The sequence below is a fragment of the Poecile atricapillus genome, chromosome W (assembly GCF_030490865.1).
Source record: "Poecile atricapillus isolate bPoeAtr1 chromosome W, bPoeAtr1.hap1, whole genome shotgun sequence".
In the NCBI taxonomy this organism is placed as follows: domain Eukaryota; kingdom Metazoa; phylum Chordata; class Aves; order Passeriformes; family Paridae; genus Poecile; species Poecile atricapillus.
The window spans coordinates 61,612,455-61,625,359 of NC_081288.1; the positions used below are offsets into that span (position 1 = coordinate 61,612,455).

The 12,905-nt window shown below is 40.8% G+C and overlaps 1 protein-coding gene across 1 annotated transcript in view; it reads right to left on the minus strand.

Moving 5' to 3' along the window:
• Nucleotides 1-4,836: 4,836 nt before the first annotated feature.
• Nucleotides 4,837-12,905, minus strand: part of LOC131592102 (maltase-glucoamylase-like) — a 60,378-nt gene continuing 52,309 nt past the window's right edge. The window contains exons 20-23 of the mRNA XM_058863378.1: nt 12,674-12,762; nt 11,580-11,629; nt 7,662-7,820; nt 4,837-4,958 (exon numbers count right to left, since the gene is read on the minus strand). Coding sequence (XP_058719361.1) covers nt 4,899-4,958; nt 7,662-7,820; nt 11,580-11,629; nt 12,674-12,762 — 358 coding nt within the window. The 3' untranslated portion in view covers nt 4,837-4,898. The remainder of the gene's footprint in view (nt 4,959-7,661; nt 7,821-11,579; nt 11,630-12,673; nt 12,763-12,905) is intronic.

Genomic DNA, 12,905 nt, shown 5'->3' on the forward strand with positions numbered 1-12,905 from the left:
ACTCTCCTTCATGGCTTTCACTGTGCCCTGAGCGTAGCAGTCAGGACAGTGCACAGGAGTGTTTGAGGACCACCAGCCTTGCTATTTGGAACTGTGTTATCTCCCTAAAATTCACAGGGCTTGCTCATTTTATTGAGTAACTAACAGGAGAGAACACGACAATGCTCTACTACAGATTTTTAAAATTTGAGATACTTGTAGGATGACTCCTGGTAGCCATGGGGCAGTGGCTGCCAAATCTGTGGCATGACCTGGGACCATTGCTAAAGCTTATATAAGCAACACTCTGCATCTGTGCTAGTTTTAATCACTATAGTTCGTTAGTCCCTAGAGAGAGATCTCACGTTTGTTGGCACGTTCTCTGTCAGCTCTATTTCCCTCTTGGAATGGAAATGTGCCCCACAAGAGAAAGCCCTGTCAGTCTCCTTCCCTCTGAGCCCAGTAGGTTCATCTCACCTTCAGTTCTTAGTCCTCCACAGCATTATTTGCATTTTATGCATTTGCAGTGAGCACACTGGCAAGTCTCCAGCCAAGGTCGGTATGGGTCACTGCTGAGGCTCCAGACGCCTGCCCTGTGGACCTGGGAACAGGGAAGCCAAGGTACCACTTCCCAGCCCAGGCCATGGATCCTGGTGGGCCTCTGCACTGGGAGACATGCCAGGAGAGGTTGCATTCTGGCTTGCATGATGGTGCTGAGCCCTACCATCTGGCTGTTCCTATATCCACCCCCGGTGACATTACCCCAGACTGCAGGGGAAAGTGGCGTGTCGCACTCTCTCTCATGGCTGTCACACTCTCCTTTCTGTGTCACACCAGCAGCTGCCTGGTTTTTACCCCTGGGCAAGGGTGAGGGCCAGGAACAGCATCACTGCTCCCCAGAGCCAGGCACCAGCTTTGCTGTGGGACACTTGTTGTCTACTTCATGCTCACTCTAGACCCAGTGATATTTTTCATCTTTGTTGCAGACCTTGTTGGCAACATGAGCACCAAATAGTCCCTGCATGAGAATGGCAATGAATTGCTTTAATTTTCAGGTAGACTCAGGTCCCACCTGGTGACAGAAAAAAGCAATTACCAAAATCTTCACAAGAAGTTATTAAAATATATTCAAAATATATTACATACCAGTATTTACTAAAAATCCAATCATATAAATGATATTTTATAATCTTTGTAGCTATGTGGAGACCTCCAAAAGCACTGACTTGTTACAGAAATCTCCATATGTTTTGCAAAAAACCTACAAAATGTCCTTTCATTATTCATAATTGTGAACCCGAGAGAGACTTCTGTGATCACTTGGCATAACACAGGCTTGGGATACAGTTCCAAGCAAGAGCATTTGTTTTAGAAAAGCATCCACTTCTCATTTAAAAATTTCTGCTGCAGGAGAATTCACCATAGCTTTTGAAAAGCTGTTCCAACAATTAAAATATCAGTGCTTGAATTTGTCTTAATTCTTTAACAGACGCCAAATCTTACCTTTGCCAATTTAAAGAGCTTCTGCCACTGCATTTCTGCCCCTGTAGGTTCACTGAGACTCTCATGGGACCAAGCCTTCTCCTGGCCATTAGAGACAGGTTGAGCTTCACAGTTCATTCACAAGAAAATACAATTTTTTTGCAGCCTTTCAGTAAAGCCATTGTTGTGGCTTTACTTTGTGACAAGCTATTTTTTAATTTCAGTATATTTCACATATCTCTGACACCAGAATGGGACAGAGAGCTCCAACAAGATGGTATCAGTATGACAAAAGGATGAATTACAGCATCTCTGCCTTACTTGTCTGTATATCTGAGGTTGCTCTACCTCCTTTTGATTAAACCTTTCATTGGGAGTTCATGCTCAGGTCCAACAAGCTCCCACATCTCTTCCAGTGTCCCCTTTGCTCTAGTAGAGTTGCATCTTCTTTTATCTCTTCTTTGTTCCAAGACATGCAAAACTTCATCGGGCCATATCAGAACAGAGTTTTTGTGTTTGGCTTATTGAGCACAGCAGAGCCCTCTGTGCATGTCCCCTTCATTTAATTTCTTCTACTTCAGTCAGTGTAGTTGATTCAGGCTACCACCGTCTTTTCATGTTACACAAAATCAACATAAACCTTTTGCAAAAATGGACAGTGGGGATCCTTTGAGATTAAACCTAAAATCATCCATTTTAGATTAAAAAAATGAAGTGTACATGGAGTAATATGGAGAATGCTTATTTTTCCTTTCCCTGCAGAGAGAAGCCTAATGACATATTCTTAGGGGTCACTGTACCTCAGCTGGTAAATTTCTGTGTTCTCTTTATGGCCAAGGCAGAAGCACAGAATCACCAGGGTTTTGAAATGGAAAGTAAGTTTTTTCCCTTTACATTTGAACTCCTTCAGATTCTGAGGGACTCAGCTGGTGGGTTTTATGGCTAAAAGTCAGGATGGAGAAAGGAGCTGACTACCCATGCTTTTAAATCCCAGCCTGAGAAGTTCTCACTCCACTGAAAATCTGTATCTGTAATAAATATAATCCACACCAACACTTGGGGAAGTTCATTATTTAATCCAATCTAACCTTGAAAGACAGTAAAATATTTGTCTGCAGATTCTTGGGTTTGCCTCATACCACTTTTAACAGGTGACCGGTATTCTTTGTTGAAGTCGTTATCCTTTCCACAAGAAAAAAAAAAATTTGGAATGGGAAGGAACAGTGTAACCAAAAAACTTCAAAAAAGTGTAAAAGATCCAAAATTACACCTGCATCTCAATGCTCAGAGAGGATAAATAGCCAGATACAAACACACAGCCATACAAACTCCGTTTTTCTTTGGTGTCCCTATTACAAATACCGACCAAGGGCTGTCTTGCTTACATTTATGAAATAAATATATGAAATCAAAGCCCAAGGCAGATGCATTACTGACTAGTGATTTCCTGTTGTGTTCACTGAAGCTACAAGGCACAAAATAACAAGAAAGGAATAAAATCCAGGTTGTAATACAAGCTTGAATGGCATATTGATGCTGGTAGGAGCGTATTTTTCTGCACTTATTTTATTAAGATATATGTGCCAGCTTAGTCACTGATTTCACAGAAAACTTGTGAGCCCTGGCTGACTCCACATGTTTATACAGCAAACAGCTCTTTACAGAGGTGACATCTCCAGCATCTCCATTGCTTTCCAGACACATCTGTGCTCAAGTTTCCACACCAGTCTCCTTTTTCACCATTTGTCAGCAAATTCACCACCTCCCCTCTCCCAGTCCTGCTTTTACCCACACTGTAAGGCAGATTAGAGAGAAACTCACTGAACCAAGAAGAGCCCCACTCACAAACTAACCAAATTCCGTTCCCCAGTCCAGGGCAGGGTGTTTAAAAATTTGCTTTCTCTAATACATTAGTCTCTTGCCCTCTCTCTTTGCTCTTTTGCCGTGGTGCGGAACTAACCTCCTCATATTTGGAGGAAAACTGAGGGCAGGCACCACTTTGATGCCATTGCTCCAAACACACATTGAAGAGATTGGATTTTGCACAGAGCTGGTCTGCTTTATTGCTCCCCGTCCATCCCACATTGTCAAGTCATGCAGCAGTTTCCTCTGTTTATGTCTGCAGCATGCTCAGGGTGAGCAGGCACAGGGCTCTCACGGGCAGCACCAGAGGATGACTGGCGATGTGGCCAAGCCCAAGACAATGTCTGTGGTAACAATGTCAATGTCTGTGGCCAGCAGCCTCTGGGCCAGCAGCTCCGGTGCTTCTGGAGCCCCTGCTGGTTGCCCTTCTCTGGGATCTCAAGTGCAGAGCCATGACACAGTGCAGACACATCCTCTGGGCCTCCACTGTTCCTCAGGCTTGTGCAGAAAGCACTGCTCTGTCTGGCTGCCTGCTGATGGTGTCTGCTCCAACAGAGGCTCCTTTCCTCTCTCCCAAATACACAACTCCCACCAACCCTACTAACATCATTCCTCTGCACAAGGACCTTCATTTGCACAGTCCAGACTCAGAGTGGCACACTTTCCAAGTGTTTATTTCATCAAGGACTGTAGTGACGTGATTTATTCTACAGTAATGAAGATGGTTAGTTCATCTGTCACCTTGAATCCTCCTTCACCCCACTGCCCATATTCTGCTCTTCCTCAGGCTTTCTCACCATCTTCAGCTACACCTTTTTGTAGTATCTTATTTTCTCCAGAATCTTCCCACAAAAAAAAATTACATGGAAGTTGTTTTCTCTGTGCTGTGCAAAGCAAACATATCTCACATCAGACCTTACTGCAACCAGCAGTAAGGAGAGACTGGAGAGACCCAAGTCTTATGGTTCTGCCACAAGACCCAGCTCACTTTGAGAAATTTAATTGCATGCCCAGTCTGCAATCACATTTCAGGATGGAGACAAAAGTGAGAGATCACTACAGATGTAGATCTTGCATTCTGAGACAATGGGCTGATTTTTTAGATATGATTATATAATACTTCATGTAATATTATATTAATATTTATTAGATTATATATTATATGTATTGATTATTATATTAATGGCAGGCTATGTATTGGGCTGTGGAAATTAATTGGTTGTTCCTTTTTTTTCCCTACCACAGCTTTGAAAAAAACCCAAACAGTGTATGCTGTGTAGAATATGGTCCCACTGAGAACATTTCCAAGTATTATCTCCATCTGTGGTGAGACAGAATTTTCCGAATGATTTCTTCTATGCTATTTTGAACACACATCAGTTTATGTTAATACTTATTAACTACTATTGAAAATTTTATTTGAGGAATACTGAGTTACAAATACTGTGTAAGAAAAGATCAGTCATCAGGTTCATACACAATGTTTTAATGACTTTTTTTTAATATTAAAATCAAAGTGAGATCAGTATCTGAGGGCCAAGGATGCTAAATTAAGTCAGTGTGCTCTGACCATTCTAGTAAAACTTAATGTTGAGTTCCTGAGTAAGTGGAGCAGAAATCCGCAAAACCAGTTTCTGTGGAAAAAAAGACACAAAATAATGAATTATGTTAATGTAAAAAAGAACCCAAAATAGTTCAAAGCAGAGATCAAGAAGTGAAACTGGAGTTTAGAGCTTCATGATTTCGTTAACATATCTGGCAGGTGAGACTAACTTGATGGCAGTATGCATCTTCCTACTGCTCTATCCAATTAAACATCCCTTTCAGAAATTCAGGAATGGTTTAAAATTAATTAATGACATGAATTAAATTATAAATACAGTATCTGTCCTGCTCTCTCACTGTTCAATGTTAAACTTTATGTATTTTGTGCTACTCACATCATTTCCATTTTCAGTACTTCACCAGTTTTATCTTTAAGTTTCAGAATTAATAATCTCTTAAAATGCACAATATCCATTCACACCTCCTTGCCATCCCACAAATTCATGTTAACATTACTCTAACAGTCTGTGCTTACTTAGATCACTTCTTCAAAGTATCTAATATTTTCATCTTTCACCAGAAACAATTCTCTACCACTTCTTAGTGAGCTAGAATTCCACTTCTTGAATAATTTGCCTTTTCTTCAAATACAAGGAAAAATCCAGACAAAAGTACTGCAAACCCATCCAAACACTAACCTGAAAATTGTCAGGCAGCCAGAGAGGTTACTCCAGACTGCAGTACTGCACAGACATTGGGAGCTACGGATGCTGGGAACCTCTGCGCTTCCCAGCAGAGGATGCAAGTATGATTAAAAGAACCTCCCCTATGTCCATTGTCAGCACAAGTCTGGCCAACAGAAGTACCCTTCCAACATCCCTGCTGCAGTCACTGTACAGTTCCTTAAGGCATGAGACTCCAGAGGAAAAAAAAAGAGACTCCTAATAATAGGAAGATTCTGTGATATTGCAAATGTCAGATCAGGGTAGCGCTGCATGAATCAGAGAGAAAGAAGTGGCTTATTACTAAGCAACTTGTTTCTATTTATATACAAATAAATATGGCTCAATAAGCACTTAAGCACTGCTAGTAGGTAAATTTGCTTTCTGTAAAGCAAAACCAATATGGTAGAAGTTACTTTCTACTATACCCCTTTAAACAGTGGGGTCTCTGCTTATAAAACTATTATACAAAATGCAATCTCACTAAGCCTGTAAGAAAGGAGCAAATTTGCCCTTTGCATTTTATTTTTTTAATTACATGAATAAGTTTTCAAGATCTAAACCCAAGCTGCTGCTACTGCTCTTTTATTTATTTATTTATTATTAGAGGGTCAAACATGAGAGGAATATAGGTAGTGACATTGTAACATCTGTACAGGGATGATGGGAGACATTTGACTGAATCTCTTAGAATTGTGAGAGGCATATATTTATCTGGTATAGAAAATTTAACTTTTTTGCGGTTTTGGATCCCTACATCAGCGTGGTGGGTTTTTTCCTCCAGCATTTGAAGTAGATCTTAAGTCACCAAGGTAATCTTTTGCTCTTAAATTAAATTTTATATTATATTTTTGAGACCAGCTTATTAGTATTTTTAAATCATCTTTGTATGTGAGGCTGTTAGTCTGCAGTTAAATTCCGGATTTCTGTAACTGGTACCTTCAAGCACATCTCAATGGAATGTTTTCTTTACCCTGCCACATTTATGTTGCTTTCAGTTTGCTTAAAGGCTGTTAAACAATTTCTTCCCTTGAGGTAATACTGATTACATTTATTTATGACATTGTCTCTGAAAGTGAGATTTTTTCACAATTCTCCAAGGCAGAAATTTACTCTCAGCAATTTTCTTCCTTTACTGATCCCTTCAATAAAATAAATGGTAGTACCAGGTATTTATAATGGGGAACACTCTTGGTTACAAATGAAACTCAATCACTAAGCCAAGTGGGTAGGGTAACATAAGATGTGACATCTACTACTCGTTGTCTCAGTTATGTTTCACTGCAGGATGATTTAGTGGCATTTTGCAGTGTTAACACCAGGAGTTCCCTAGATGGAGACTGGTGCTGACACATCATACAGAGTGTGAATGACCACTTAAGCTTGGTGGCTGGTGACAGATATGGGAAAAGTAGCCAGAGGAAAGGAAACAAAAAGTTTTGCTCCTTTTGTCTATACTCCTATACTTATTAGGGGTTTTCAGTCCATCCCGTCTGGAATGTCCCCCTGCTGGTGCCAGAGGAGCGCTACACAAGCAAGTCACGCATTTTGTTCTGAGGCTTGGCACTTTAAGATGCTGAAATTGTAATACCTCTTTGGAAGATAGAGAGATGCTCCTTAGAGCCAATGACACCAAGTAATCATGAGAAGAAATGCACAACACTACAGCAGCAGATAAAAAACATCGACAAGTTTTCTCATTTTATCAGAGTGATAAGAATGCCCATAAAATATCTAACTGTGCTCTCAGCTCATGGACCTGTATCTTCTTTCCAGTAGTTAGTTAAAAATTAGTTTAAAAATTTGTGTAAGTGGCAGGCATTAAGTAGAAGAGAATGCATATGCAATAGCAAAAACTAAAGTTTCCTAAAAGAGCTCTTGCTTTTGCTCTTTTTTTTTTCTCTCACTAATGTCAGACTGTTGGATCAAGAACTGGTGTCTGGTTATACTTGAAAATGTAAAGGGGTGTGGATGAGAAACTGTTCCCGTCCTTCACTGACTTAACTCTCTTCACTGTTCTTCACCCTCCTTTTCTCAAGTTATTTCTTAACCTCTCCGTTCAGGTCTTACCCCACTCATCTCATAAGACACAGCATCTCCACGGATGGATCTTCCATTCAGAGACACAGCTTGAGGTCTCAGTTTCAGGCCAAGAATGGTAATTTTGTTGTACTTCAGAGTGTCAGCTCCACGGTATCCATTTTTTACTATTTCTGTCTTCAGGCTTCCCTGAAAAACGCCACAGAGAAAACTTTAGGACCATGACAGCTCTCTAGAGGAGACTTCCTGCACACTGTTACAAGATTTCATCCTTGCCAATGAACATACAGAATGTCTTCCAATGTAGACATTGAAGTCATAAAGGAAAAAACAACAGTCACATTAATTTGCACATTAAAAAGCTTTCATGTATGACTATAAACTAAGAAAGTAAATATCATTTACAGCATTCATTAGATTGTGAATAGAAAAACATGTCCAAGAGGACATGTTTTTTCTACTTTTAATCAATGTAAATTTTGTTCTTGTACCCATTACAGAGTACACTGGCATATGCAAAGCGAAATCCAGATACAGAGATTCAATTAGTGACCTTAAGACAGATTTAATTAACATCCAAAACTAACTGCTTTAAAACACTAGTATCTTCCACAAACATCAGCTGCTAGATGTTTTGTCCCTATTTTATGTACCACATCTCCTGCTAGAAATCCCTGTTATGTATGCCCCAGCTTTAAGGACACTAAAGGAACACTGTATCCACAGAGCTTTGTTTGTTGTACTTTTTATTTACTATACAGCCCATATTTAGGGTTGTACCAAGAGGACATACAAAATCATTAATTCATTTGGATCACCAGTGACAGTAATTTCCCATACATGCAGCATAGAGGAATCATCACATTTGTTATGTGATCAAAGTTGTTGAGGAAATAAAGATGAATTACACTGTTCAGGAAATGATAAATTGCTATGCAATCATGACTTTTTAAAAATATGCCAAGGAAAAACCCATGATGGAACCTTTTGCATAAATTAGTTTATGTTATTTCAGTAGTGCACTGTAGGAGGGGAGTAGGAGCTAGATCACAGTTTGTGTAACTCAGGGCTGTGCATAGGCTGCTTATTTCAGGAATCCACACTAAAAATAAGTGCTAAGCCCCAGCACTTATTTAAATTGCCTAAATAAGGAATGTTGGCTATTATTTAGCGAAGAGGGAGAGGCCTGCAAAAGTGTCCAGAGAATTTTTTAGGTTACCTATTACATGTGGTGTCTTATCCCCTCTGACAGAGCTCCAGCACAGAGGGAGGTTCAGTTTAGAGAGAGCACCTCCCTATGGTGCTTTACTGCTGCCTCAGGTGTGGCTCAGCAGGAGAGCCAGCTCAGGTGGCCACACAGACGCAGGAAGCACAATGTAATCTTGAACTCAGCTCTCAAGCTCAGAGGCCCAAGACAGGACCCTTCAGTAGACACCATTTTCCCTGACCAAGGTCTAGAACTGGAGGTCTTAGGGAAACGGAATCATGGAATATGCTAACTTGGAAAGGACTCATAAGGGTTCATGGCACTTTGACTTAGGTCACTTAGTCACTATGCATGTTGGAAGGAACATGCCAAGGGAATTAAAATGCCAGCTGCAGTAAGACAGCACCACAGAGCAAGAGCTTGAATTATTCTCTTAAATGCCTGCCCCAGTCTTGAATTCTTATTTACATTTCTGAGTTGCTTAAATGAAAATATAAATAAAGGGTCTAATCCTGTAGCTGTTACTTTTGCAACACCCTGGGTTGCTGGGTTCAGAGTAAATGCTGTGATGTCAGACCTTAACAGCAAATCTCTCAGGGAACAAAACTTGTGTGTTCTCCTAAAAGTAGGTGTGATTAAATTAGTCTTCCACATTTTTTTAAGAATATAGAAATGTGCAACAAATATAAGACCTTCCTACACTTCTCATACCTCAAATTTTCTATTTGAGATGGACTGTTTTCTTCATAAACACATAATAAAAACTCGACATTAAATATTATTGGAATGCAGATAGGGATTTCAATCATGGATTTGCAGGCAGAAGTCAAATATGAGCAACAAGAAATGGAAGTGCCAGAGAATCAACAATCTAATTTGCACAGTTCAAAATTTAATATAAAACTGGATATTGTTTTCTGTAGCTTTCCTGCAATAAATTACTATACACAGACTACAGAAAACCAAAGTGATTTTTCTTCCTTTTTGCTGTTGACATACCCTTTTTGAAGAAGAAGAAGGAATTTTTTTTTTCTCACTAAATCAAGAACAAAATAAGTTGAAATTAAATTTAAACTCTACCCATATGGTATTAGTTCCAGGAAAATATCTCATTAATATACCCTGCTACATAATAAAGCCCATTGGCTTACCCTGGATTGCTCTTCCTCCAGGAAGACAGATATTCTAAGAGCGATACCACAATAGGAGTTAACACAATTTCTTTGTTTTGACTATTTTAGGTAGATTAATTTGGGGCTTTTAGGAATACATGGCATGAAAATCACATAATCATTTTGCTTGGAAAATACCTTTAAGATTATCAAATTCAACTATTAACCCAGCATACCAAGTCCACCACTAAACCATATCCCTAAGGGTTACATCTACACATCTTGTAAATACCTCCAGGGATGGTGTCTTCACCACTTCTCTGAGCAGCCTGTTCAAGGGCTTGACAATCCTTTCAGTGAAGAAATTTTTCCTAATATCAATATCCTAATATCCTGCTGTAACCTGAGGCCCTCTGGTCCTGTCACTTGTTACAGGAAGAATAGACTGACCCCCACCAGGCTCACCCTCCTTTCAGGCAGTCATGGATAGCAGTAAGGTCTCCCTGAGCCTCCATTTCTCCAGGCCAAACAACCCCAGCTCCCTCAGCTGCTCTTCATATGACTTGTGCTCCAGAGCCTCTACCACCTTCATTGCCCTTCTCTGAACACAGGATCTGAGGTATGGCCTCACCAGTAGCAAGTACAGAGGTATAGTCATTGCCCTGGTCCTGTATATTTCTGATACAAGACAGAATGCCCTTGGCCTTCTTGGCCACTTGGGCACATGCTGGCTCATATTCAGAGGGCTGGGAACCAAACCATGCCATAGTCTATATACAATATCCTATTTCTTACCAAATGCTAGAATTGCAGATGAAATGTATAGAGATAGGTTATTGAAGGAGGGCGAGGTTTCTTTACAATAACTCCCACAACTTACTGTCATGTACTTTATGAGCTTATGCTAGATATAATTTATAGTATTTTACTCGACCGAAGCCTTGACCATTGGGCTTTTCTACAGGTCTTTCTCAGGACATGTCTGCACAGAACTGAGCGCTGTGTGAAAGGCATCAGTGTGCTGACCCTGAGCTAATCTGTTCCTGTGCTGCACAGAGCATCTGATCAGCACAGTGGGTTGCCAGTAGCATGCTGGATCTCTCCACAGGACACCCACCATGGGAGCAGTGTCTGCGCTGTCAGACAAGGAAATGCAAGCTAAAGAATTGAGACTACATAATTCTCTGTGCCAGAAAACAAAAACATCAAGTGATCAAAGTTAAAAGGTTGCTGGAATATCCTGAAGAAAGGAATCTAGCTTTCTTCCGCCCGTCAGATGGAAAGTGCTTACTAGGTGGAACACAAGACAAAGGTCCCTTGTCCCCAAAAGCTGCAACTAAGGAAAAAAAATTCAAAAAAGTGGGGTTTTTTTCAGATTCATATTGCAGCAGGGACATTAATGACATCTCACTATGATACTCAATGAAGAAAACACAAAACAGCAGGATCATAGTTGGACTACTTTGTAGTTAGCTGTAAATGAAAGCATTAGGTAACTTACCTGGTTTATAGACTGATCTAGAAGATAAAAAGTTTTCCAGAGAAAAGTTAGACACCAGCACCTTACAATGGCTACCCTAAAATACAGCCACCTATATGTAAGCAGGTATCTTGTATGTTGCCACTTACTTTGCTGAATGTGTATTTAGCCAAGAAGTAGTTCTCTTTTTCAATAGTATCTGTCAAAACACAAAGCAAGGAGGATTGATATCAAAACAGGCAGCAAAATCCATAAGCAGTTCACATTATTGTAGCAAGTGGCTAAGGTCAGGCTAAAATGATTTGTGGCCTAGTTAATCTCTTCCTCTAGTCTTGGGTTGATCTCAGGAGAACACAATGTGAGAGATGGCCCTCTCTAGCGGATCAGCTGCTCCCAGTGTCACACGTTTCTCATATTACCATCGAAGTTGCTGACTTCAACAGCAATCAGCTTTTCATCTTTACAGAATCAACAAATAAGATGACTTAGAAAGGACCCTCAAGGATCATCAAGTCGAACTCCTGACCAAGAGTTACACCATTTGCCTGAATGCACTGAAAACACTTCTAGAACTCTGTCAGGTTGGTACAATGACTGCCTCCTTGGGGAACCTCTTCCAGTGTCCAACCACCCTCTGGGGGAAGAACCTTTTTCCAATATCCAACATAAACCTCCCCTGACAGCTTCAGGCCACTCCCTCATCTCCTGTCACTGGTCAACACGGAGAAGGGATCAGTGCCTGCCCCTCCTCTTCCCCTCATGAGGAAGTTGTAACTGCAGTGAGGTCCCCCCTCAGTCTCCTTCAGACTGAGCAGAGCAAGTGGCCTCAGCCACTCGTCATATGGTTTCTCCTCAAGATCCTACACAATCACCCTCCTTTAGATGTTCTCGTATAGTTATACTATATAATTATACTATATATTTATACAATATAGTTATACTGAGGTGCCCAAAACTGCCACCAGCACCTGAGGTGAGGCCACCCCAGTGCAGAGCAGCATGGGACAATCCTCTCCCTTACCCAGCTGGCAATGCTGTGCCTGATGCCCCCAGGACATGGGTGACCCTTCTGGCTGCCTCCACTGCTGACTCACGTTCAACTTTCCTGCCCTTTCTACCATTTACTCTGGGGTCAGTTCTCCAGCTATTTCTAGCAGGAGCCAGTGCTATTATGCTGCCGAAAAGGTGGCCTGAGGAGGGCCCTGTATGCAGGTACTGCTTCACAGCAGGGGACCAGGCTTACCGATGGAATCACCATCATCCCAAAAGAGAGAACCAGAAGCTTGTCCTTGCTCATCCAGGGCAATAATGAGTCCAAATGGGTTCAGGCGGCTGTTGACAAACACGTTGAGAAATGTCACTACAAACCTGTGGACACTGTCCAAGTAACTTAACAAAAACTTCTGAACACAACTCCCATTTTAAGGTTACAAAAAAGGTCATGACAGAATAACAGGACTCTCAAAGTGATGGCA